Source organism: Balaenoptera ricei, chromosome 21 (assembly GCF_028023285.1).
Source record: "Balaenoptera ricei isolate mBalRic1 chromosome 21, mBalRic1.hap2, whole genome shotgun sequence".
NCBI classification, from domain to species: domain Eukaryota; kingdom Metazoa; phylum Chordata; class Mammalia; order Artiodactyla; family Balaenopteridae; genus Balaenoptera; species Balaenoptera ricei.
Window position 1 is genome coordinate 10742077 of NC_082659.1, and position 27553 is coordinate 10769629.

Here is a 27553-nt window from a genome sequence, read left to right on the forward strand (position 1 = left end):
ACAGATCTCCCCTCGCCCTGCGCCGCGTGCCCGACAAAGCCAGCTGTGCGCTGACCCCTCTCCGGGCTGTGAGTGTGATAACCTCCCCCCGCCAGGCTGGCTCCCGCTTCTCCTGTGTCCACACCAACTCTCCTAACCCACAACCAACACCACGTCGTCGAGGACAGCCTCTCCAGGAAGCAGTGTCGGGGGGCGGCCCACGGCCTGCTGGCCGAGGGGACAGGTGAGGAAAGGGGGGACCGAGGGGTTCATATGCACCTGATGAGTATGAAGAGACCCCCTGGCTTAGAACCGGAGCTGCACGGACCCTCCGGAGCCCCCAGACTCCTCATTCAGACGGGGGACTCCGGCCCTGGGCCTCGCAGGTCGGGCCGGAATCTCCCAGCCCCGGGAGCACATTCCCAGGTAAGGACACCCACCCAGGGCTCTGCTCCTAAGAAAAGACACAAGAACAGCCGTGCAGGTTTCAGGAGCACTGGCATCGCCCAGTGATTTATTTCATCTCAGGATAAACAGACGGATGCACAAGGTTTTACGCAATTGGTACCCAGGACCTAGAAACTGAAGCGTTGGTCCATAAAGCATCAGCCGGCCTGAACTGTGTCTTCAAGACGCCTGTCTGCCTTTAATACCCGGCCACACTGCAGCACTGCTTACAGCTTTCAAAAGCCTCAGAGGAACTTTCATCTCACATGAGAACACACCTAGGCTTTTATTTCAATTCATCTCAAACCAATTCACCAAGCAGGTATGAAGTGCCCTGCCAGCTCCTGTGGTCCAGGCCCCTTCCTGGAAGGGGGGAAAGTGTAGTGAACGTGGCCGCTGACATACGTTCAGATGCAACCAGAAGATGACACATTCCCATCTTTAGCTCTTATTATCTTCCCATGAATAATGATATTGCAGAGGAAAGGGGAAAATAAGAACACTGATATATTTTTTTAAAACACCAAAATAAAACATTTTGTAAGCTAGGAAAGCATCTAAAATAAAACAGAACACAAAAGAGCACTTCTGTTTACATATCACCCCAGGAAGGTGTTACAACAGATTATGTCCTGAAACCATCTTAACTTCAGGAAAACGCAAAGGACCTCAAAAACATTGCATTTCATTTCAAAATCTTTCACAGGAAGTTACCCAAGAGACCCACAGATCAAACAGCAGCTACCAGAATTACTAAAGTGACACCAGAAATTAACAGGAATGGCGCAGGTGGTTCATGTTAAGTATTTGTAGCAAAACTGAAACAAAGGGAGGAGTTTTAACTAAGTAGCAAAAGAACTTCCATTCTCTTCAAGGAAAGGAGATTGGTGCTGCCGTAGATTCAGAAATCACGTCACCGAGTTCCAAATCCAGTCCCATAAAGCTGCCAGAGTCCATGCCGGCACTGGGGCTGTTCCCCAAACCGAAGGTAAAAACAGAAAGGAAGTGAAGACGGCTTAACCCCATTCCTTTGGATCCCAAGTGAACCTTGATTAACAATACAAAAGTCATTGCTTGTCAGCTAACCAAAAGATCAAGCTTTCCCAAATTATAGCCTTTCCCCTTAAAATGCCACTGCTCTTTCAAATATCTGGAAATGTCAGTGCACGTGGGTTTCTTAATTTCATGAGAACTATGGACGGATGTCGTAAATGCACTAGCTTCGTTTGACTCAACTGATCGAAGAGCAGGCATATTTTTGCACCAACTGTTTCTCTAAATAGAGCTGCATACAGACTTAGCACATCACGTTGAATGTGACATGATCCGTCCTCGGAACGGATCGGACCTGGAGGGAAGTCTCAGCCAGGCCTGCCCCTCCCCTAGCTGTCCTCCAAACCGAGGATCTTGCATGGGGGGTCTTTTCCATTGGTGTAATTGGTGCACCACCCTCCTGGCCCTACACCCCAGGTACTGGCCTCCAAAAGCAAATTAAACTGGTCCTCTCAGCGTGCCAGGTGCTCTGGTATCTGTTCTCAGTGACATTACTATTAGAAGTGTGGTCTGTAAGGTTCTAAATCCTCTACCCATCCTTAGGCATCCTCGGGCATCTCATCCTGACAAATCCCTGGGACTCCGGGGCCAGCTCCCACAGAAAGTGACGCTATGTCTAGTCCAGGCATTTCTTCATTCAGTTAAAAGATGAAATAATATACAAACACTCCAGCTGGGCATGTTATCGTGTGGCTGTCCGCACGTGACATCTAACAGGTCTCCCATCGTCTACGGGGAGAGTTTACTTTGGAAGCCCACTTTCAGCGTTTATGTTTTTAAACGGTAAACATCATAGGAATGATTTCTCAAGTAAAATCACAGTGATAGTATCTCACGAGTCTGATACGGAAGGAATGAAAATATTAGCTTGGTTCCATTTCATATAAAAGTTTTACCATAAATAATGAAAGCCTAGAGAAAAATGTACTATCATATGAAATGCTCACGTCTTTAGAAGGACATTATTTGTTTATTTTGGATCTCAATTCTTTTCCTCCTGCCATGTCTCCAGTCTATTCCTACCAAAAGGCCAAAGAAGTCAGGCAATCTGAAGCCTGTTTTTCTTTCCTAAGACGATGGAGCAAGTTGCCAAGCATCCTCTCAGGTCAGGAGCAGTCATGGGCAGGCACACAAGTCACCAGAATGCACCAGCTAAAACGGTAAATCCCATGCTCTGGCGCAAGCATGATTCAAGCTATCATTCCTAAACATGCTTAACTGATCACTTTCATAACCACAGACTCTTTAAAAAGCATAACCTACGTCCCACATACCCACTGATTGGCACAGAGAGAGGTAACCTCCCATCACTGGATTCACGAGTAAATCATAGTAATGTACACATGACTTCATCTACTTATGTGCCAATAACTTTCAATGTGTACTTTTCCTATTGTAATAAAAAAAAAGTGGATTGGACTCAGAATCCAAATCAGTTGGCCTCTATTTATGAGCGTATACTTTACCCTTAAACTTTTAATAAACAGTAAGCCCTGTCTGTACATATTTGGAAAGTAAAATGTTATAACAAATGAGGAAAGATCAACTGATTTGTTTTTAATCCCTGTGCCCTATCAAAGTACTGAATTTCATGTTACTTCTACTACAGTATTTTGGAATTCACAATTAGAAAAGTGTAGTTTGCTTGCTAAACTACGTTATAAATATGTTATTTCCCCTTATGTGAATATGTTCATTGTCACTCTGCCACAATTTCTTAGACTGATGCTTGTAAAAATGAATTTCCCTCATCAGGATGACAGAATTCATATTTGAAACATCATAAGTAGTGGGTTCAACTGTGCCTGCATGTTATTCTTTAGAACTCTCAAAAAGAAAGGATTTTAACCTTCTTTTGGGGGGGGGAATACTACTCTCTTTGAGCCCACTATGAAATATCAAAGTGGCTGACCATACCTGGTGGGCACCAAATGCTCCTTTTAAAGCAGACAAGCACCACGGCCACTGTCAGCTTTTCCTACTGATGACGTGCTCTTTGGAAAACATTCAGTCGCCAAAGATTTAAAACTCAAATAAGAGCAAATCGTTACTACATCACTGAACATAATTATTAACATCTCTTAATTTGAAAATATTAAACCCATCTCAGTTAAGCGGTGAGAAGGACCTGCTCTTGAGGTGTGTGGGCCTTTGACCACATCTGGGCCCCTGTGATGACAGAGGAGGTACTTCCAGTGCTCACTGGACAGATCTTACTGGGAAGCAAAGATTTCACCCTTAATACTTACTACATTTGGAGTGGAACCAACCGCAAGTTAAGCACATGTGGCAGGAACTTTTAAACTAAGTTAGAAACGGTTTAAAAGCTTTACTTATCAGTTATAATTTTAAACCTCAAGCCGAAAAAAGTATGACCTTCTTTCAGTCGTTCCACTCATACAGTTCACGTTGGCCTAATCTAGGATCTCAGCTCTGGGAGGTGGCCCCGAGGTCCCCTCTCATGGTGCAGGAAGCAACGGTACCTGGTACTCCACACAACTCAGGTCTGGCCTCCCGGCCACTCCGCGAGTGACACCGATGACAGTACACCCCAGTACACTCCAGGCCTCACCCACTGCACCCAGAGACTTCATCTCTCATTCTGTTTCTTTCTTTCTCAGGTATTTTGTATCTTATTTGTAAGGCTATCTATCTGCACACATCCTACATCTTGCCATCGACCCCATTAAGCAAAGCAAAGCAAAGCAAAGCAAAAGGAATGCGGACTAGGAAGCGAGCCTTAATACAGCATGGCAAAGGTCTTCAAGGCCCCGCGACAAGCTTCTACCTTCTAAGCCTTTAAATGATCCCGTGGGCGGGGCGGGGCCCACCGGGACCCACCCCCGACTCTCTCCCTCCCCGTCTCCACTCCCCTCGCCCCTTGCAGTTTCCCAGTTGGGACCTCGGCCCATGGGGCGTCCCCTGGCCCAGGGCTGCCGAGGGACACGCCCGGGTGACCCGGCCCACCCTACGCGGCGCCCTCCTCGCCTCGGTCTGGCTTCTCCTCCTGCAGGTTGAGCACGAACGGGAAGAGCAGGCCCCGGGCGTCCGCGGGGGCTCGGAGCGACTGGAGCTCGAAGCTGCCTTCGGGGCCCGCGTCGCCGGCGCCGGGCTCGCCGTCCGGGGGCGGCACAAAGCGCCAGGTGCCCGCGCGGCTCACGCAGTAGATGGTGCCATCCAGCGCGGCGCAGCGGAAGGGCTGTAGGCCCGACGGCGCGCCCGGGGGCCGCAGGTGCGAGGCGCAGCGGCTCCACTGCTTGGCCAGGCAGTGGTAGCGGAGTACGCTGACTCCCCCCGCAGGCCCGGCCCCCGGCGCATCGCCGCGGCCCCCGCACAGGTCGAAGCGGTAGATGAAGCCGTCCAGGGCCACCATGTCAGCCGAGCGCTCGCGGCTGCTGCTGCACGGACACTCCTGCCACTCGTCGCGCCGCGGGTCGTACTTCAGCAGGCGGTAGAAGAGCGAACCCCCGGACACGTAGATCTCGCCGTTGCAGGTGGTGGCCTCGTGCGCCACGGCGAAGGCGCCCCGGGGCAGCGGGGCCACGGCGGCCCAGCGGTCGGCGCGCGGGTCGTAGCGCTCCACGCTGAGCAGGCACTCGCCGCCCACGGCGTACAGGTGGCCGTCCAGGGCCAGCAGCTGCAGCTGCGAGCGCGCCTGGCGCAGCGGCCGCACGGCGCTCCACTGGTCGGTAGCCGGGTTGTAGCAAAAGACCCGGTCTGAGGGCCGCGCGCGGCCGTCGGGGCCCGCGGGGCCCACGCCGCCGGCCACGAAGAGGTAGTTGTAGAGCACGCACAGGCCGCAGCCCCGAGCCGGCGCGCCCTCGGGCAGCCGCGTCAGCTCGCGCCACTCGCCGGCCGCCTCGTGGAAGCAGTAGACGGCGGCGTCGCCTCGGACCTCCGCGTCCCCCGACGGGCTCTGCGGCCGGCTGCCCGCGCGCTCCCCGGCCGGGCCGAGCGCGGCGGCCAGAAGACGGGCGCGGCCGGCGCGCAGGCGGCGGCGCAGCAGCAGGTCGCGCTCGGCGCCCGACAGGCGCCCGAAGACGGCGGGCTCGCGCAGCACCTCTAGGTAGTGGTCGCTCATGAAGCGGTAGGCGGCCTCGCGCAGCTCGGCCAGCCGCTGCCGCTTGGCCGCGCTCAGCACCTCGAAGCAGTTGGCCAGGCTCAGCTGCGGCGCCACGGCGTCGGTGGCGCGCTGCGCGGCGCAGGGCAGCTGTAGGCGGCGCGCGCCGGCCACCACGTCGGCCACGTTGTCGGGCCGCACGCCCGCCATGCGCCCGCTGTACGCGTAGGCCAGCAGCAGCCGCAGCGCCGCCCAGCCCACGCCCTGCACCCGCAGCACGTCCCGCGACGCGCGCGCGCGGAAGTAGTCGCTGCGCGCCGCCAGCACCGCCTTGTGCGCCCGCAGCCGGCGGCCCGACACCTCGATGAGCAGGTCGGGCTCCCCGTGCTCCGGCCCGACGCCGGGGGGTACGGGCGCGGGGTCCCCGGGCTCTTCCGGGGACGTGGGCTCCTCGGCCGGCGGGCGCTCTCCGGGGGACGCGGGATCTTCCGGGGACGCGGACTCTTCTGGGGACGTGCGCTCCTCCTCGGGGGACACGGGATCCTCAGGGGACGCGCGCCCTTCCGGGGATGCGGCGCCCGCGCCGCCGACTTCCCACTGCCTCTGCACCACCCGCCGGCCGCGGCGACAAGAGGGCGGGGAGTCGTCCCCGGAGCTGAAGCACAGGGACGCGCTGAGACTGCAGGGTGTCTGCGCCGGGGACGCAGCGCCCTCCCCCCCGGCCGCGTCCGGCGGCTGCAGGCCGCCCTCTCCCGGAGCCTCGGGAGCGCCGCCCCGGCCCCCGGCCTGGCCGCACGCTCCGTCCCCCGGGTAGAGGACGCAGGGGGCCACCGGGCTCTCCATGCGAGCGCTCGCTCCGGCTGCCGCCCCCGCTCAGCAGCCCGGCATGACTTCGCCCGGACTCGGGCTGCCCAAGGTCGATCGCTCCTCCGGGGCTCCTGGCTTCACACGCTTCTGCTGGCGCGCGATCAGATTTCACTTGTGTCCACACTGGTTTTCAAGCGCACGCAGCTCCCCTCGCGCCCTCCCGCTCTCCTCTCCGGCGAAAGGGGTGTGTCGACTGGAGCGCGCTCCCGGCTGAACTTGTGAACCAGGCAAGGTTCCCGCCGGGCGGCCGTCTGCAGGGGTCTTTGTGGCTCGGTCTCCGCGCCGCGTGGTGATGATCAGTCCGCGGACAGGACCGCCGCAGCTCTGTCTGGAGCTCCTGTTCTGCGGAACTGAGCTGTCAGGTGCTCCTAAGGAACTGGGTCTACCCTTTCTTCCTGAGTCAGTGTTTATCCCTCCACATTCCATCACATCTCTGTCTCCGAGGACCAACGAATCAGAGACGGGCTGCAGTCCACACTTCAGAACACTGACTTTACTGCTGTTTTACAGGGAACCGCCCCAGAGAGCTTTCTTTTTGTGTGTGACTCCCATGTGCGATTAAGGCTTATGGATGGTCAGCCGGACAATATCTCTGTGTGTCCTGGCATCGGCAGCGCTCCTGATGGGCCTGCCTCGACAATGTTCACCTGGAAGCAGGGAGGGCATGATTCAGTCGCCAGGTGGGTGGTAGGAAGACACAGTTACTGCACACACTAGACCGGCTTTCCTCCTTCATCCATCGGGAGCCTTCCTCTGCGACTTCCTTTGTTGGAATATCAGGTGTTTCCATGTCATGTCACCACACTCTTTGTGTTCCTGTTTATAGGAGAAACAGACAGAATGTTGGAATTTGCATTTTTCCATAGGGCTATTTTGTGTCAGTGGCATCTACCCCATTTCCCTCCACAATTTTCAGGTTATAGGATTCAGATATGGTGGGAATGGGGATTGTGACTTTTCAGTGCTGGAAAGTTTGGTGAATAAAACATACGGGATTATTTAGATATTAAAAAACTGTTCCTCCCCTGATTTTTGAGGCCTATAAAGAAGAGCCCAATTCAGCCATGAGCCTTAAATACATTGGGTTGAACCATACGAAATTGCTGGTTTTTGTGTGTGAATGCAATGGCAGTCAAATATCAGCCACTTCCTAATTTCGACCTAATGAGATGTATATGTAAAATTGAGAGCTTTTAGTGAGAAAGCATGGCCAGCCTATGAAACCTCAGTTTTATTGTGTGACAGTTTTCCTGAAATCTTTTCCAGCCAACTATCTCAAATTCATTTACAACAAATATTTGGAGAAAGGTGCTGTGGACTCTTCTCTGGAGTTGGCCTCAGAGGCTCCAACTCTGGAATCTGTTTGAACTGCTCATTCCTGGCTTTGCACCTCTGAAAAACCGCAGAGAAGCAACTCTCCAAATAGCACACGTGCAGCAAAAGAAAAGCCAAGGCAAAACAAAACAAAACCAAAACAAAAAACAAAATCCACAGAACTACTTGGAAGGCAGATGTGAGCACCTGCAGATGAATTATAAAAAAATAATAAAATATCTTTCCTAATTGGCAAAACCTTCACTGAGACTCCCCAGCCTAGAAGGGGGTCTTAGCACAAGGGGAGGGGCAAGCTGTGCTCTGGTTTTCCTAAGAAGAGGCTGCGGACAAGAGAAACGGACCAAATACATACAGCTCAGATTCGTCATCATTATAGGGTATGTTCACCTCTCAAATGGGATAAAGTGATACTTAACCACCTACCCTCAACCTCTTCTGATTTTCTACTAATCGTACTTAATACTGTTACCTGATCCCTAGAAATGCTCAGGGTTGAGAGAACGGGTGTGTATAAAAATATACGCTTGCCCGGCTCTTCCTGCTACCGTGTTACGAAAAAGGCTTTCCCATTATTCTCAGAAATACAAGTGTCTTAGAGGTGGAGATTCAAGACATTCAATTCTGTCTCTCCCTTCCTCCCCACCTCTCTGTCTCTCTTCCCCTCCGTCTCTCTTTCTCTGTTTTCCAGAAATCTTTTAACAGTAACCTTTGGGGCATATTCACCAGGTGCAGGGCACTGTCTAGGACATGTGGAAAGGCAGCATGGAGACAGTCGGGACGAGCTGAAACTCCCACCACGGGCATGTGGGTCACGGAGGTGCCACATGTTTACACAGCTGTGCCCCAGTCCGTGATGCTGCTGGGAAGGTCCTGCGTCCACTGAGATGGAAATGCGTTCTGGCCCACAGCGACCGGAATGTGATGACAAACTGGAAAGCTGCACAGATTTTATAAGCAAAGCTTCTGGCCTCTTCCCAAACGCCAGAGGTGCTTTCTTAGTCAGCTGAGTCATTCAAGGGAAAGTCAGATAAAAAGTAAGGTATATACATATCTTTCCCAAATATACATATAAATGTCAGTGTCTGAAATAAAATCAGAGAACTGGCTCTCTTATTTGCTTCATTCTTTTCACACTTTCTCTGTATGATACAGAAGACCTTGGACCTCAGAAAACTAACTAGTTTTTTTTTTTTCTTTTCTTGGCCAGGAGAAGGGTTTCAGCAATTCCTGGTTCTTTCTCTGGCTTGACTCTCATCGGGACGTGCAGAAGCCCAACCTCTGAGAGTTCTCTTCGTGGAAGTCATCACAGACTCAAAGGAAAGGCAGGGAATAGGACACACTGAAAAGCCTAAGTTTGCAATTCTTATGTTTTCAAAGCTCTACAGAATCTGTTTTTTTTTTTTTTTTTTTTTTTTAGAGTGGCTCTTTTCCTGATTTAGCTTTTTTTTTTTTTTTTTTTTTTATTTTTGGCTGTGTTGGGTCTTCGTTTCTGTGCGAGGGCTTTCTCCAGTTGCGGCGAGCGGGGGCCACTCTTCATTGCGGTGCACGGGCCTCTCACTGTCGCGGCCTCTCCCGTTGCAGAGCACAGGCTGCGGACGCGCAGGTTCAGTAGTTGTGGCTCACGGGCTTAGTTGCTCTGCGGCATATGGGATCTTCCCAGACCAGGGCTCGAACCCGTGTCCCCTGCATTGGCAGGCGGATTCTTAACCACTGCGCCACCAGGGAAGCCCACAGAATCTGTTTAAAGCCTGAAAGAATCAGGCTAAGTAGACATTTTGTCGTAGCTATAAGAAGCAAGAGCTGCATGTCCACAATGAAACAAATATGACCCAGGTAGTCAGTGGTCCAAGCAGGCACGTCCTTGCCAGCTCCCTGTGCGCCCCTGGCCTGGATCACAGACCAGGCTGGCAGACCCGGGGGTGGCCCGAGACCTGGGCACAGCCATGTAATCCCATCCAAAGTGTGACAGCTGCTCACCCACTCAGCTGGCTCTCTGCCCCGTGACCAGGTCAGGAGTCCCTGTTCACCCACACAGCCAAGGTGATGCCAAACACCTGAATGTTGTCAGGTGAGACAGGAGACCGTCTGTCACTGTGATGCAGGCGGCAGTGATGCTGGATCCCAAGGGCTGGGAGGCCACCCAGCAGGTCCCCTTTCTGAAGGAAGCTTCTGCAGCACGACAGGTCGTGGCCCCCGCCCGCCTGGCAGGGTAGAGGGTCAGCTTCCACAGGAGAAATGAGGAAATTAAGCAGCGGGGCCACTTCCTTTTTCAAATGATGTTAAAGAAAGTCAGCATTCGGAGCTACATCTTTTCTCCCCAGCATGGCCCATTACTGTGATTTGGCCTTAAAACGGATGGGGAGAAGTCAGCCCATTTTGTGAATAACAGTCCTCTGAGCACCGCAAGTCTGCCAAGACAGTTAGGGTCAGATTCTTTGGATTGGAGGTCCGGGATTTGCAAGGGGACGTCCCCCCATGTTGCAGTTGGCTCCAGCATCAGAGTCCCCCTAAGGGGCTCCTGGAGGACTCTGTGCCAGCACCCACCCTGGTGACGGCAAAATAACTGGAACTCCCCGCCCGACCGAGGCATCGGGCAGGATTTCTTCCCTGAGCACTGCTTCTGGGGTCTGTTACAGTCAGATGAACAGCAGCATGTTTGCCCCGCGTAGCGACGGGAGGGGATCTGTCGGTGGAGGTGTGGGGTGTAGTAACAGGCTCCTTCCTGACTGTAGTGAGAAAATATTTTAACAGGAACAAGTCTGCTTTAAATATAACTTAGGTAGCATTTCCCCCTGAAGGCTATACATTTCTTCTCCACATTGTAAATACCTAAACAGAATTTTTTAGTCTATGAATTTCTTCACTCTCAATTTGAATTTTTTTTAATAAATTTATTTATTTATTTTTATTTGTTTATTTTTGCCTGCACTGGGTCTCCGTTGCTGCACGCGGGCTTTCTCTAGTTGCGGCGAGCGGGGGACTACTCTTCATTGTGGCGCGCGGGCTTCTCATTGTGGTGGCTTCTCTTGTTGCGGAGCACGGGCTCTAGGCATGCGGGCTTCAGTAGCTGTGGCACGTGGGCTCAGTAGTTGTGGCACGTGGGCTTCAGTAGTTGTGGCGCACGGGCTTAGTTGCTCTGCGGCACGTGGGATCTTCCCAGACCAGGGCTCGAACCCGTGTCCCCTGCATTGGCAGGCGGATTCTTAACCACTGCGCCACCAGGGAAGCCCAATATGAATTTCTTAAAGAAGATTGTCTATGATTTCCCAAATGTGGACATTATTTTTGTGCTTAAGGTGGGTATCAGGTTATTTAAAATTAAATATGCTTCATTAGAATAATATAGGTTGCTAAAGAGACTCTCCGTTTCAAATAACTAGTCAGTTTTTTTTTAATATTAATGAACAGACTTAGGAAGTTTATCTAAATGTCTGCAGCACCTATTGTTGTAGCCGATTCCTCCTCGGTGTTCTCCAAGTCACGCCCGACACGTATCTCATCCGTGTGTCCAGCCACACGCCTGTGACAGCAGAGGTCCGGGACCACCACCTGTGCCCTGCCCGCCGCCTGCTTCCCACACACCAGCACGACCCTGTTCACATAGTGAACAGCCAATAACTCCTGGGGTTAATTCACAAAGAAAACCACAAACAGAAGAAACATCATCGAGTCTCATAAACTTGCAGGGAATGTCAGGATATGTTTGATCATAGAATGTGTTGATTCCCTTCAGCTGTTCCTACAAATATTGCTGGTTCCTTCTTCCTTGGGCCCAGTTAAAATGAGGTGGCAGTTCTGGGTGCGCAGGGATGCAGGTGGGTGGGAGCGGATGCCTGGGTGGGGGTGGGGAGGGCAGCCAGTGACCTTCACCCCAGCCCTGATTCCCACGTTCTCCGCACTCATCACAGTTCGCGGTCTGGCCCTAGCAAGGCCGTCATAGCGGCGTGTCTGGAACACGGAGCCCAACGCTGCCACAAGGAAGCATCATTCACAAAATAGGTTTTCATTCCTCAGTCATCCTGGGAGCTTGGCCGTCTGGCTGCTAAAAGCCGGGTGCCGTGAGGTCTCAGGAGACGCAGAGGGCACAGGGCCCGGGTCCCTGTGTACAAGGCTCTGTACACGCTTCGGCCGAGGAGACACCCACCACCTGGATGAGAGGACCCCCAAGCCGGGTGTAGGCCGTATGTTCCATGAGGTTTGGGGATGGGCGGGGCTGGTGAGCAGCCTGGTGTGTTGAATAATTAAGAGGGGAAGTGACGTCCTTCAGCAGGTCTGGTGACGTTAATCAGAGTCTGTTCTGCCAGATTACAACCTATCATTTTTAATCTGCTTTTCATGAAGGACATTTCTAAGACTCAGCGGGCTGTAACATAACCTGAATGCACGAGTAATCATGAAACAGCTCACGCCTATTTTGTCTATTTTACAGGCACTGCTGTCACGTGTGTTACATCACAGGGACACGTGACCCTCGCAAGCCACCCTTCTGTGGGGTCGTAGTTTTTAGCCCCGTTTTACCAAAGAGGAAATGAGATGTGAACCAATGTCACCATACAATTAATTAGCTCCACACTTACTAGGTGGCAGAGCCAGACGGGGACCCGCTGTTCGGCCTCAGCGCCCATGCCGCCGCCAAGCACTGGGCCCAATGCTCTGCGCCCTTCTGTCTGTTACCAGTTCTGAGCGTGAAGCACTCGACTTAGCTGCCTCCGTGTGCTGGGCTAGTGGACGCCTACGAGACACTCCCATGTCTGGTCCCCTGCCCAGCGCATCCTGGGAGCAGAATTCTGGTGACTCAGGACACCCCCAGCTCTGAGAGTAAAGCAGACAGAGACACAGGGCAGGTCGTGGCGGGGATGGGCTCCCGCCGGTGCTGTCTGTGTGGGCCTGATTTAGGGGGTAACGGTGGCTGAATCTTCTGGCAGGGCTTCACTGGAGGAAGTAAAATCAGAGAATTTCCTAAAGAGAAGCTTTTACGTAATAGTTATTCTCAAAGTCCAAACTCCTTAGGCTGGTAAATGAGGCATTGAGCCATCTGTTCCCAAGTCTCCGCCGCCCTCATCTCTCCCTCCTCTGCCCAGAAGTCCTCTCCATCCTTCGCACAAGCACAGAACTGCTGCCACGCCCCGGTAAAGCCTGCGTGGGTGTGTCTGTGCATGTAAACCCCATGTAGGTGTATCTGTGTGTAAACCCCACGTAGGTGTATCTGTGTGTACAAACCCTACAGAGGTGCATCTGTGTATAAACCCTACACAGGTGTATCTATGTGTAAAGCCTACACAGGTGTATCTGTGTGTACACCCCATGTAGGTGTACCTGTGTGTGTAACCCCTACACAGGTGTATCTGTGTGTAAACCCTACACAGGTGTATCTGTGCACGTAACCCCCGCGTAGGTACATCTGCGTATGCATTCCCACCTCAGGGTCTCTGCCCGCACAGTCCCTGCCACCCAGAGCCACCTCTCCTCCTTTGAGGCAGAATTCTTGCTCATTCCCAGGCCCCCAGGGACCTGCCGTCACAGACACTGCCTTCCTCACTTCCCAGGTCAGCAACTGTGCAGTCCATGTCTGCACGGAATGTCTTATTTCAGCACCTCATATGCACGTGTGTCATCTTTCTCCATGAGAATGTGGATTCACGACAGGGAGATGCGTTAATCGTTCTAACCTTGGCACAGGGATGGGCTCTGCCAAAGCCACCAGAAAAGGCTTGATGGATGGTGAGTGAATGAATGTTAACCAGAGAACCTAGAAAAAACAGCTCTGAAAACATCCAGATAAAAATCCATATCATAGCAAGTTCTTGCACTACATACAATGACATGACACAGAGCTCACAAAGAAAAGGTTCTTCAAAAGGGATCAGTGTTTGTGGACGTTGGGTCAGAGACAGGTTTTTACTGTCTTCTATCTAGCTATGCCCAGTTTTTATATTTCCTGAAACGAATATACACTGGCCCACAGTCATAAAGGGTAGTGGGATTAAGTCACAGGGTTGCTCCAGCCCAGCCCACACCCCACCTTCCCAGCGCCTGGTCCCGAGAGCACGGCCCCAGGCCAGGTCCTCCCTCTGAAGGGTGATGCAGGAGGAAGGCTTTGGCCCGGTGGGTGGGTCAGGGAGCTGAAATCAAGGGAAAGCTTGTCCTCGGGAGAAGAAAGTGAAGCCAACACAGAGCAAAGTCTAGAAAGAGAGAGAGTGTCCTGGGTGAGTCACCCCCAGCCAGGGCTTGTGATGTCTGTGAGCTAATAAGTCTGTTTCTGGCTTCAGCGAACAGTGGGATTCGTGTCCCTGGAAACTGAAATAACTCTGACTGTAAACAAGAACCCAACTTGCTGGGTCTCCGTGGGGATTCGACGCGCGTTTGTAAAGAGCTTCGCCCCGCACAGGCCCCAGCTCCTCGTAGCCACGCACCGTGAGGTGCCGACCCGGACAACGCCGGTCCCGGCTCACGGAAAGCCCCACCAGGACGGAGTACACAGCCCTGCAGCCTGTACCCAGAGCAGCTCCCAGGCCTCACGGCAATTTTCCATTTTGTCCTCACGACCCACATGAGGACGGGTGGATTGCCATGACCCATGGCAATTGGATTACCATGAGGAATTGCCACGATCCTGATTCCAGACACGGGAAAATGCTGGAGGCCCAGAAATACTACGTTACTCGTCTCAAAAGACCAAACGAAGTTAGCAGCAGACCAAAACCAGAGAGCACTTTTCCCCTCTTTCCCCGTCTCTGGGGCATTTTACACAAGGCCTCAGAAAAGATGCCTGCGGCTTGTACCCGTTCACTAAGTCAGCGGCCACGTGGGTTCACAGGCCCCACTTCTCACTGCTCGGGAGTTTCAGAAGTTTGGTGGCAACTACGAGTGTCTCTGTGCCCTTAGCCGTTACCCATGACAAGCTGTCTGGGGGAAGAGGAAGCCCAGGGCAGAGAGATGAAATTGACATTAATCCAGCGGGACAACTGGGTCATGAAAATCTGAATAGCTTCACTGTTCTCCTTCCTTCATCAGATCATGTGTCTTTGTTGTTAATTCAAGAGATGCAAGCAGCGTTAGAGCTTCGTGACTCACAAGACAGCCCTTTGCTGGTGATGTAGTAACACACCTGAAGTCACCACGCTTTAAAGCAGGGGGACATGGGGGCATTGCTGCCGCGCTCAGGGAAGCGTGTGCCTTCAGCTGCCACCTAACGTGACATCACACAGACGGGCCCCGCCTCAGTCCCAGCTACGACACAGCCCTGTGCTCCCTGAAGCCAAGACCCTGAAGAACTGAAAGGAAAATGGATGAGGGTAAACGTGTGCATTCACTCAAAAGGGGGGCTCCAAGTTACTTGAGTGCAAATTATGCCCTAGGTGCCGGACGTGCCTTCAGGGAGCAAACCCAGAATATTCTGCAAGAGAAGCACCTGCCTTTGCTTGTGGCTCGAGGTTCGGGAGTTGTTGACAAGCGCAGAGTGTGAACACTGAGATCACACACAGAATCACAGAGACTCTGCAAAGAGGCACCTGGACTGCAATCCTCCCTGGAAATTTCTAGCTATGAGACCCAATTCTGAGCAGTATTTGGGTAACCTTAACTCTTTTAAAATAAGTCTGTTGTGTGCGTCCACTGAAGTCAGAGGTGAACGTCCCAGCAGTGATGCAAAGCTGGAGCCAGAAGTGAGAGACTGCCTGGGCCAAACAGACCCACACTTCCCCAAGTCTTCAATCTGTTCAAGTCCCACCAACACTGAGAAATAATTAACAATACGCAGTCATTTGCTCATTCACTGAGTGGATGTATGCTGAACACCTACAGTGTTCCAGGAGGTGCCCTGGGTCCTAGAAAGTAGCAGGAACTGAACAGACTTGGCCGAGGTCCCCATGGAGCTCCCAGCGTAGGGAAGAAGATAAACATAAGCCATTACTATACGAATTCTAGAAGAAGTACAAACCACGGCAGGAAACATAAACAAGGATCCGAGAAGTAGTGATGGATAGACCTGATTTCTACTTGGGATCAGGTAAGACTCCTCTGAGAGCAAGGGGGAGCCACACACAGGGCGGGTGGAAGAGAGAACAGACACCTTGCAGTGGAAACAAGCTTGACCAGTTCCAGAAGCTGAAGAGGCGGGGTGCAGCCAGGAGCCCCAGGGTCAGAGGACTGGGCCCCTCCGTGGCGCCCTGGCATCTTAATGACAACGGGAATCCTCTGATGGCTTCAAAGAAGTGAATATGATCAGTCTTGTGTTTTAGAAAGAGTGCTTTGTGTCCTTTTGTACAAAAAGATTGATTAAACTACTTTTAGACTGATTTTCTATCACTGCCCAAACAACCACACATATTAAAATGGATGAACTAAATCTACATGTATCAATGTGCATAAATTTCAGAAACGTAATTTTGAATTTTTGAAGGTCTGCCGTTTGCAGAAAGATACAGTATAATACAATTTACATACATTTAAACATGAAAAAAATACTATATGTCATTCATGGAAGTGTGAAAAGGACAGGTGTGAATTCCGGTGCAGTGGTTACTTCTGAGCAGGAAGGGAGGGACGGTTGTCTACCTGCTCTGTATCATGTGGCTTCCTGAAGATTTAAAGCATAAACAGCAAGACGAGAACATGTGTTGTCTCACTGGGATACATGAATATTTTTATTGCATTGTTTACAGTGTTTGAGTATTTCATAATTTACCACTTAAAAATGTTTTTCCATATGTTTAATCAGTACTTATCAATTAAATAGTCAATCTGGCCTGCTACTGACCCTCATGGAAGCCACACAATCTGAAGCATAATTAAGTAAAGTCACTCACTAGGTAAGAAGATTCCTAAGTCACTGTATTCTTAGTGCTGGAGTAGGTATTCGTATGGTTAAAGTTCCAGTCAAATTGAAATATGGGGAAGTTAAATAAAAACTCACATTTTATAATTTTTAAAGCTCTAAGCTCTTGGTTTGATAACAGAGAGACTTGTCCAAAAACACACGCCTATTACTGGCCGGTTAGAACCCAGATTTCTCTCCTGTTAATCTCACTTGTTTATTTACCATTATTGGCGTAAATGGAAAGCAAGATAGAAACCCCTCTCTCTGTGGTCTGTCCTGCTTTGCTTTAGTTAAGATGTAATGACAGAGTCCCTGCCTTGCCCTCCTGCTGCACCTGCGTCCTCAGGGCTCTCAGAAACGATGCTGTTGACCTAGTACATCCCCCTCCGGCTCAGCGGGTCCTGGGAAAGGGCCTGAGTCTCACATGGAAACCGCAGCCGAGCAGAACCACCTTCTGATCGGATGTCCGGAGAGGAGCAGCGTGGTGGGGAGATTACAGGGAGAGGAATTTATCCAAATTCAACACGTGCTCTCTGTCCTCAAAGCAACGAGGGTGCCTCAATGGGACAAGAAGGCAGATGAAATGCTAGCTCACCTGTTTCTGAAGCAGAAATCAAGACGGATGTTCTGACGAGTGTGAGTTCACCCACGTGAGCCTCAAGAGAGGCCGTTTCCCATCAGGCCAGTCCTGACACAGCCAGGAATGAGTGGATGCAAAGACGAAATATTTACATTATCTTGAGATTGAATCCGAGGAAACGATGTTATTAGCCTGCTGCCTTTGCAAACTCTTTTAACATCTGACTCAAAAGAGTTTACAGATGAAGGTTGCCAACATCTTGATTTTTATTGCATTTTCCCCCTAAATTGTGGGTTTGGGGTGAATGGCTGCAGCGGGTTCAAGGTGAGAGAGGTCACTTCAGTCTCAGAAAGATGAGTATTTTGGAAAACGGCGCTCCACCCTGGCAAATGCCACAGTAGGTCAGGCATGTGAAGACTCTGGGGGGCTTTGCGGGCGGGCCGTCCAGTGCAGGGGGCGCGGGTTTGCTCCCTGGTCCGGGAGCTAAGATCCCACATGCTGCGGGGCCGAAAAAACCAAAACATACAACAGATGCAACATTGTAACAAATTCAACAAATATTTTAAAAATGGTCCACATCCAAAAAAGAAATCTTAAAAAAAAAACAAATCTCTGAGACCGTGACTCCTGCGTGTGACGCTGGCACCGACAGCCCCCACCCCCCCACCAGACAGCATCTCACCACAGTCTGTCCGTCCGCGGTCCGGAATTCCACGAGGAGGCGGCCGCTCCCCGAGTGCAAAAGGCAGCTGTAAAGCAGCACAGCGGGGCTGGGGAGATGGTGTCTGCATTCCTGGTCACAGCACAGCTTCCCCCCACCCCACCCCCGGAGCACCTGCTCAGAGCACCCTCACCAGGAGACGTGGGCTCCGCCGCGTCAGCAGCTCACCCGGGGGCCCCAGGCCACACAACCCATGTTCCTTCCGGGGGCCGGGCCCTCTCTGGCCATGCATCCTGCCGGCTTCCTTCTCTTTGGGGGTCTCTGGCGGGCAGCTCTGCCCCTCACAGCCCAGCCCCTGGCGACCAGGCTCCGGAAAGGGCTGTAGGTTTTAGAGAATCTTCCACAGACACCGGAACGGGCCCTTTCAGAGCCTGAGGACACGACATCATCAAGCCGCAACACCGACCCACCTTCACCCACAAGCCTATGACCTTCCAGAAGCCATGCAGGCGGCTCTGTTCTGCTCTTGGCCCACAGCCCTCAGGGGACAGGAGACGGTCTGACCCCTCGACAAAACCCAGCCTCGTCCAGAACATCACGATGTCCAGCAACTGGGACCAAAGCGCCGCTGTGGACAATCAGAGAGGCCTCCGGAGGCTTGAGGACAAGGTTACTGTTCAGAGCCGTCTTACTAGGAAAACAGTGGAATGATCATCAAGGAATATGACCAGCAAATCGCACTATATTCGTATGTAGTCAGTAGAAACCCCGCTCTTGGCGGAGGGATAAATTAGGAGTTTGGGATTGACATATACACACTACTATGTATAAAATAGATAAACGACAAGGACTTACTGTATAGCACAGGGAACTATATTCAACATCTTGTAATAACCTATAAGGGAAAAGAATCTGAAAAAGAATATATATATATATGTATGTGTAACTGAATCACTTTGCTGTATACCTGAAACTAACACAACATTGTAAATCCACTATACTTCAACAAAAAATGAATTAAAAAAATTTTAAACACCCTGCCCAAAACACACAACAGGGGAAAAAAGACAATGAGAATAATACCAAAAAGTTTAAAAGGCATGTTGAGAGTGAGAATTATGATTTTTTTTTCATAATTTTTGGTATCTTCAAATTGTCTATAATGAATATGTATACTTTTATAATCAGAAGAATTATATGTGTATACACATCTCTCTCTATAGATGTGTACATGTATATATATACAAGAATGTGTACGTGTGTATGTGTACATTTACATCTCTGTGTGCACGTGTATGTGTGTGCATCCGTGTGTGCATAAAATGAAATGACTCAAGTTTTGGTTGGGCCCCAAGAAAGAATACTTGGTAGAAAAATATGGTCAAATGAAAGCTTTCTTATAATATCCAGGCTTTTAGGCACAGAACTATGAAATGAAGGATCCATTTTGTTAAATCCCCGGCCTGATTTAGGTTGTAGGTTTGAAGAAAAAAAATGTTGACACTGAAGACGTGCTGTATCTCAGAATTTCCAAGGGTTTGACCAGTCCCAGAATCCTTCCCCAAACTGGGAACGTCGCAGTTGAGAGATGGCAGAGCACCTGGTCCAGCTCTTCCCTGTGTTTCACACACACAGGAAGAAACAGAGACCAGAGAGGGTGAGCCACTTGCCCAGGGGCACACAGCTCATAAGTGCTGTGCTAAATTAGAAGCCACATCCTAGGACCCCTGCCCGCTTCACTCCCTGCACTATCTCAACTCCAGAAACCTAAACACACTGAGAACAAGTCCAAGACCCAGTGATTTTCATAATTTCTACAAATCCCACGACGCCGCACAAGGCGCGGTTTCTGGGGTTGACGTCACAGAGCTGAGAGCTCCGGTGTTTCTTTGCCTTCGCTGGTGAAACGACCAGACAGAAGGACCTGGGAAGATCCGGCCGCCTGTGCACCTCGTCCCGGGGCTGCCGGGACTCCACAGCAGCGACAAGTGCCCCTGAGGTCACATCCTGAGTGACCAGGCCCCGAGGCCACCCCCTCCCCCACCTGGGCCACGTCGAAGCCACACGAGGTCAGCTGGATTAAAAGCCCCTGTGCAAAAGCGTAAAAGTCTTCTCAGAGCCGGTAATGCTGACCAAGAGGCGGCAGGTGCCTACAGTTCATTTCAAAGTTTCACGCAGGTATTCCACCTCATTTGGCACGTAACTGGGCCTACGTCTTCCATCTCAATGTTTCTCCTCAAAATATCAAACACTTCACAATAAGTAGTAAGAACGGTTGCACGAGAAAGGAATCAAGGTGCTGTCTGTTTGACATAAAAGAAATGGAGACAATTTTTCTTTATATCTTGACTTCTACATCAAGATGATTATCTACATGGATAAAAGTACTTATTCTCATTTCCTACTCAGTCAATCAGTGATTTCCATGCACTCGAAAGACAGGAGTTGGCACAGGTGAGAGCCTCGTGCAAACTGACGGGATCGATACACAGCAGAGCTGTGACGTAAGCTGAGGACTGGATCTGCTGCCCGTCATGTTTCTATTCCCTGTGTCACCCCGGTGACTCGACTCTGCACTGACCAAAGGACCAGGGAGGGTGAGACTTCTCCCCTCACACAAGGTCCCCTGCACTCAGAGCCCAGAAGTGCCCGGTCTTTGGGAGCCACAGACCTCGACATCTAGGGACCTGGGCCTCATGGGAGGGCGGGCTGAGGGCCACACGCAGAGCTGCCGGCTGGGCAGCACAGGCCCCGAGGAGACGCCACAGCCCCCTGCCCGCTGCCAGCCAGGAGGAAGGAGCTAGAGGGCAGGGGGGGCTGGAGAGTGCAGGACGCAGCACATTCTTTCCAAGGTGACCCCTCGATCCAGCCCACCCGCATGCTCTTCTCACGGGTGATGATGGCTACCCGGATGCCTGCATATGTGCCCCGGTCTCTGGATCCTAAACACTGGCGATGATGGGGAGGTGAGGCTGTGTTGAAAACAGCAATAATACAGATTCCTCTCTTAGGACCCAGACCTCGGATGGCCCGGCGCCAACGTGTAAGAAGTGCGGGGACACCAGATGCCCGGCTGGAGGGAGCACAGGGAGAGGCCACGGAGACACTGTGCTGGGCGCCGGGCCCAGCCCCGCTGCCCTCGTGCTCCCAGCCGGGCTGCAGACGTGCGTGTGTGCCTCCAGATAATCCACTTGAGCTTCCCCGCCAGACCTGCCCAGATTGCAGGTTTATAGGCCAAGCAACTCTGTTGTTTTGAGCCAGTATGTTCGGACTGGTCCGTTATGCACCCGCCTGGACGGGGCTGCCACCAGAGCAGAACCCGCAGCAAGCTCAGCGGTCCCAGCTGGGCAGCAGGCAGCCAGTGGGCAGATGCCTCTGGGCTCTGAAGCAGTTGCCAGCGGGGCTCCGAGGACAGGTGGATGGGGTTCCTGGACATGGCATTGGAGGGCTGGGCTCGGCAGCACCGTGGCCACGTGATGCTGGAGACGGAGGATGCGCTGGGTGGGCTGGATGATACTGGAGACTTCCAGGCAGGGCCCGGGTGACCCTACTGAGCTCTGTCCCTGTGACTTGATGAGATGAGAGAGGAGAGCTGAAGAAGGAAGGGTTCCATTTTCAAGTGCGATTTGGAGGAAATATAAAGGCACCAGGCCCAACTGGGTTGGAAGATAAAGCTCTTCTCTTTCCCAGCCCTTCCGATATTGTCAAATGAAGATGGGGCCTCAGAGCAAGGATCAATCCAGGTGGCACAATCAGATCCCCTGTTAAGACCTCATAAATATCTGAGGGGGGCACTAGACAGAGGCCCTGGAAGTCCAAGGTAGAGAAAGGACTTCTGTGGATTTGTGGATGTAGCTTTTGTCTAGTGGCTTGAATCCCAACAGATCCATAGAAAACCCACAACCTTTTTAAGGTAATTGTACAGGAAGAGATACTGCCAACTTGGACTAAATGGAACAGATCAGCACAAAGAGAAACCAGGAAACAGGCTGAGAACACCACTCAGCTGCAAACACCAGGCATTTCTTATGAAAAAAGAAGGATGACTCAGAGGGCAGAACCAAGAATCCAGAAGGCAGAGCCAAGAGCACTGGAGATCACTCCCAGGAAGAGGAACCCAGCCAACTCGTGCCTGACCGCTCTGCAGGGCTGTCACGGGCCAGACGTCACCGTGTGCCTCCATCCCCGTCTGAACAGGACAGTTGCGATGGTTAATGTGATGGTTTATGTGTCAGCTTGGTTGGGCCACAGGACCCAGGTGTTTGGTCAAATACCAGCCTAGACGTTGCTGTGAAGGTACTTTTAGATGGGATGAATATTCACATCAGTAGACTTGGAATAAATAGTTCACTCCCCGCAGTGTCTGATAAGACTTGCTTCCTGGTTCATAGACAGCATCTTCTCCCTGTGTCCTCACGTGGAGGAAGCGGAGAGGGAGCTCTCGGGAGTCTGTGTTATGAGGGCACTGATACCATCATGGGGTTCCACCCTCGTGCCTCATCACCTCCCAAAGCCCCCCTTTCCTAATACCATCACCAGGGGATTAAGGTTCAACATGTGAATTTGGAGAAGACAGACGTTTAGTCCACGGCAGGCACTAAGTTCGTGGGGTTGGTCATTAGACAACCACGCCACCTGGAATGAGCGTCCTGTTACCCGTGCTGTGGACTACAGCCCAGGGCACTGGGAAGCTACTGGCCGTCCAACATCATAATATCTGTGTCTTTAAACGACCACCCTGACGACTGTATGAGGAACCGATCAAGGGGGAAGGGCAGCTGTGTGAAGCCCACCTGGAACCACTGCAGTGGGGGCGGGAGGTGACGGTGGCTCAGACAAAGGCAGCAGACTTGGCATCCGTACCAAGGTCCTCATGACCAAGACTTTCCGGGCAACGGTGCTAACAGCATCCAACAGCAGCACGGTGGTTACCGGCTTACAAGACGTTCTGTCCGCAACATCCCACGGAATGGGGAGCCCTTTGTGATTCAGTACATCTCAGTTCTGTAAAATTAACACACGTCCTACTCCATCAAGGCCTAGAGAGCAAAGCTCCATCAATTTACATAGAGGAAATGCCACAATTAATTAGGAATAAAAATTACACTAAGTTACAAATCTATGACATGGTCTAGGTGCCCCTCCCGGCCTTCCTTCCGTCCTCTACTGTGCCGGGCTCCTCTGAGCACCATCTCCCCTGGGACGTCCCCTGCCGTCCTCCTTTGCCAGGCCTCCTCATCCTTCAGACCCCAACTCAAAATCCCTTCATCAGGTGCTTTCATAGGGGTTTATTCCTTTCCTTCAGGCCACTTGTCTGCTTGTTATTACACACGAGTTAACATGATTATATTTTTAATGCCTTTCACCTTACTGGAACCTAAGCTGCAGGGGGTGGGGGGTGAGGACCAGTGCCTGTTTTAGATGCCATGGCATTCCCAGCACCTAGAACTGTGCCTGACCTGGGGTAGACATTCGATAAATGTTTGTGAAAGAAAGAAACTGGCTTTTAATCGGTCAAATATTGCAGAAGACCTGCAATGGCTTCAATTTCCAAGGCACTGTTTAATATTCGTTCTAGCAGGAGTTGGGTTGTTGGCAAAAGGCAAACTCCTGGAAGTTTCTGCTGTATTCCAAAAGTCATTGCTCATTGTTAACTATGTCCCAAAGAGGTGCAGGTGCCAACACTATACTTTTAGCATAATTACAATAAATTCAAGAGAAAAACCGAAATCAAGGCCACAGTGGAGACACTAATCTCTTGAACTCCTGAGAAAAGCAGATTTGCCCTGAGTCACCAGGGGAAGATGTGCAAAATGACAGGGCTGGTTTCTGGTCTGCACGCTGACGGCCTCTTGGGGCACCTCTGAGGCCAACCCCACATCTGTCCTCCTGGGTCACGAAGCCTTGGAGGTAGGGAGGCCGAGGGGCATTACAGCTGCCTAAGTAATTCCAGCTTCACTGCAGAGCTATGATTATGGACAATTTATGCTGTCGGCGTTTAGAAAAAAACTTAAATAGGATCCCAGATGGAGGCCCCACAGCACAGAGGGCCCCCCAGTTTGAGTACAGGGACAAAAGTGGACTAAAAAGAGGCCTCCTGCCTTCCCGCTGCCAATGTGGCTACTTGTATCAGAACATATGGAAATGAAATCAAGCGCTGGCGACTGCCAGGAAAGATGCTCAGAGATGAGGTTCCAGATCTTTCTGTTCTGCCAGGGCTGGAGCCAGCAGCAGGCAAAGTCCTCTGCAGGTGAAGGAGGGGCCGCCCTAAGGAATGCGCAGACACTAGGACAGCAAGATGACCACACAAAGCCAGGCTGCCCCAACAGCTCAGTCCTGATCTAGGATGGACACTTAACTGTTTTCTCCCCTCCTCCCAAGCCCAAGACTGCCTTAAATCCTGTAAGCAAAATCTTTGAGCTATTTTCATTGTGTTCTAATTATATTATCAGCAACGCCTGTGCAATTGACATTAAAAGCTGGAAAGACTTTCTTTCTTTAAAATTTTGCTTTGTTAGGCCGCAAAGGGAGAGTTGTAACGCCAGTTACCAGAAATGTGCATTCCCTGGGCTGTCCCTGGGCAAATCTGACTGCGATGGAGAGCTCCCATCTGCATTTCATGGGTGGGGACGGAGGAGGATTCCAACAATAGGACCCCATTAGCTGGGGATAAAAGGCCAAAGGGCAACATGGGCATCCATTACGGGTCCTCATTAGAGGCTGCGTAACTGCTGGTAGATGAGGACCGGAGGGAGGCGACAACAGGCCAGGCACACAGGGAACTGGCCCCTCCACTGAGAGCAGCGCAGGGGCTTAAAAACCTGGCCGTAAAGCGCCTTCAGTGCTTTGAGCGAAATAAAGCTTATTACATTGATTTGTTTTTTTTCTTTCCCTTAGAATAGATGTGAGGGTGGGTGGAGACATAAGATGTGGTTCTGTAGGAACCGAAGAACTGGTAGAATTTTTAAAAACCTTCCTTCTTTAACGTTACAGGCGCAGCCCCCCGCGGGAGGCTGGGGTCCCCCAGCACGAGCGCGGGTCGGGGGTGGGAGGCTTACCGCGGAAATGCATGTAACCTCCCCTCCGGCCGTGTCAGCCGGTTCCACGCAGTCTTTATTTAAATGTTGCTCCTTTTCGTACCCCCTCGCCCCCGCGCCATCATGCTGTCAGGCACGTTCAAACCTGAGCGACAAGCACTGCTGGTGGGCCGTCTGGTCCGTCAGTGGGGCAAAGGCTCAGTGAAAAGAAAGCACGCGCTGTGCACCAGCCCCCAGCACCCCACAATCCCGGCAGCATAAGCAGGGGGCCCTGGGGGTCGCGGGGGTCCCGGCCGGCGGGCATCGAAGGAGAATGCGAGAGGTGCCTCCGCATCTTCCTCCCCTCCCCGCGGGACCAGGTCCGGGAGGGACCTCCCACCCGCTTCCTGTGGCCCCGCGGGATGGACGCTCCAGAGGCAGCGCGGCCCGGCCATGACCGTCCGCGAGGCAGGCCCGGGCAGCCCGGCACCGAACCCAGGCACCCCTCGGAAGGGGGAAGCGGCCGGGCCCGCCATCCTACTGCGTGGCCGCGAGCCCGGGCCGCCTGCCCAAGGAGCGCTCAGCCTGGGCAGCGGGGCGCGGGCGCGGGCGCGGGGTGCGGCTCCTCCCTGCTGGGCTCCGGGCCGCTCCGCCCCCGGGTTGGCTCCGGCTGGGCTGGGCGCGCGGAGGCGCGACTGGCGGCGGAAAGGACAGTGGCCACGCCGCCCCCGGGGCTGGGTCCTCGGAGGCGGTCACCGCGGGCGCAGCGCGGGGGCTGGCCGTCACCCGCTTCCGGCAGGAGCGCCCTAGGGAGTCCGCGCGCCGCGGCCCCCTCCTCCACGCGGCGCCCGGGAGCCGGACGGAGGTCCGCCCACCCCGTCCCCACACCCCCGCAGCGAGCGGGGCCACCCCCGGCCGCCGCCCCACGCCCCGGCGGCCACCCCCGTCCCGACCAGCGCCCACCCACCCCGGGACCCCCGCCCGCTTATCCTCCGCCTGCTGGGGCGTCTCGCCGCTGCCTCCCCCGCTCGGGGCCCACCCCTACCTCTCAGCTCTGCGCCTCGCCCTCCACCCCGGCGCCCACCCGAGCCCGGGACCCGGAACCCTCGCCGGGGTCTCCGACGCGCATGCGCGGGGCTCTTCCCGCGCACCTGTGAGAACGCCCGGGGGCGGGACGGCCGCGTTCCGCGCACCTGTGCGAGCGCCCGCGGGTTCCCGAGCATCTTCCCGCGCGGCCAGGCCCGGCCCGACGAGTGCCCCCTGTGACCCTGGCCCGCCTTGGCGGCAGCGGGCCCGGCACTCACCGCGTCGGTGGAGGCCGCGCCGGGAGCCCCGCCGCTCCGAGCAGCGCGCCGAGGCGGGGACGCGGGGACGTGGGCGGGAGGGCGGCCGCAGCCCCCGGCAGGGCGCGCAGGCTCCGGGCTGGAGCGCGCCGGCGCGGCCCCGAGTCCAGGTCAGCCCGCCCCGCGCCCTCCGCTCGCTTAACCCTTTCCAGGCGCAGGGAGGTCCCGCGGACACCCGGCTCGAGGCGGGGGAGCGGCGCCCACCGCAGGCGCATCCCTGCGCGCACGGGAGGGGCGCGGGCTGGCGCTGGATCCTGCGGCACCTCATAGATGCTGAGCTTTAATCCAGCAACTCCCCCAACAAGGAGCGAGGAACAGGTTACCGCCAGCGCTCTAGGCTTTGCCAGCTCTCTTTTGTGTCCTAGTCCCCCCTTAAAAAAAAAAAATCCATGAAGTAATGTAATTTAGTGTTTACGATTTGGAAAATTAGGGACGATGCATTGTTGAAATATTTAGTGGTTAAGAAAACTGCCTACATCCTTACAGACTCCAGAATAAAAACGAAAACATTCAGAACACCCAAGTAGAGGAAGCGCTGAAACTTGTTCTTGTATCTGGAGACGTGGCCCCCACCAGCTCCAGGTCCCTGCAGCGGGATCGGGGCACAGGGCGACGAGGGACCGCCCGAACCTCGAGCCACGGTGAGAAGCAAGATCCCCAAAGACCTGAGAGCGGAGAGGGACGAAGTGCCCTCCGACCTGGGCTGCTTTCTGTTCCTGCGCGCAGCTGCTTCCTGCCGGGTCAGCTCTAGTTAAGACTGGACCCCTGACGGTAAATGCTATTTTTAAAGGTTTCGTGAAAAAATGATTAAATTTCCATAAGCACAGAGAGCCTGAGCCTTTACTTCCTTTTCTTTTTAAAAACTTTGCCTTCAACAGTCTCTGCCAGTTAAATGTTATGGGCCCTTCGGTTTTCAGTACCAGAGTTAATACCCTGAGAACATCCTTAAAAAACATATTTGTTTACTTGCTAAGTAGAATACATCAAGATTTGGGTTAAAGGAAGCAGAAACTGAGCAAACTATTGGGAAATAACTTTTTTAAATGATCAGTTAGGGACTTCCCTGGCAGTCCAGTGGTTAAGACTCCGCTCTTCCAATGCAGAGGGCACGGGTTCCATCCCTGATGGGGGAATGAAGATCCCACATGCTGGGTGGCCAAATAAATAAAGTTTAAAAAAATACATCAGTTAACTCTAGCGGAAGCAGACCTTTTGGAGGCTGAAATAATTCCCATCATGTGCCATTTTTATTTTACCCATTGTATGTCAGAAATATTTTAGAATCTACTGGGATATTTTCAATGCATCTCTGTTTACCTTTTTACATGGAGACCGCATGTAACCAGCTTACCCTACACCATGATTTAAAGATGTCTGGAGGGGAGTTTAAATGC

The 27553-nt window shown here is 52.7% G+C and overlaps 1 protein-coding gene across 4 annotated transcripts; it reads right to left on the reverse strand.

The window, feature by feature from the left end:
• Positions 1–460: 460 nt before the first annotated feature.
• KBTBD11 (kelch repeat and BTB domain containing 11) lies at positions 461–26210 on the reverse strand. Of its 4 annotated transcripts, none has more exons than XM_059909388.1 (2): positions 26121–26210; positions 461–7222 (listed from the first exon to the last, which is right to left on the reverse strand). In XM_059909388.1, exon 2 carries the CDS (start codon positions 6380–6382, stop codon positions 4448–4450), a length of 1935 nt encoding a protein of 644 aa, XP_059765371.1. In that variant the 5' UTR covers positions 6383–7222; positions 26121–26210; the 3' UTR covers positions 461–4447. The 4 variants fall into 4 exon arrangements, with proteins under 4 accessions (XP_059765371.1, XP_059765374.1, XP_059765372.1 ...); XM_059909391.1 differs by lacking the exon at positions 26121–26210 and adding an exon at positions 26010–26071; XM_059909389.1 differs by lacking the exon at positions 26121–26210 and adding an exon at positions 25862–25936.
• Between the last annotated feature and the right edge of the window lie 1343 nt (positions 26211–27553).

Coding starts and splice junctions, on each gene's coding strand:
- KBTBD11 (XM_059909388.1), bottom strand. CDS start 6,382: ATGGAGAGCCCGGTGGCCCCCTGCGTCCTCTACCCGGGGGACGGAGCG.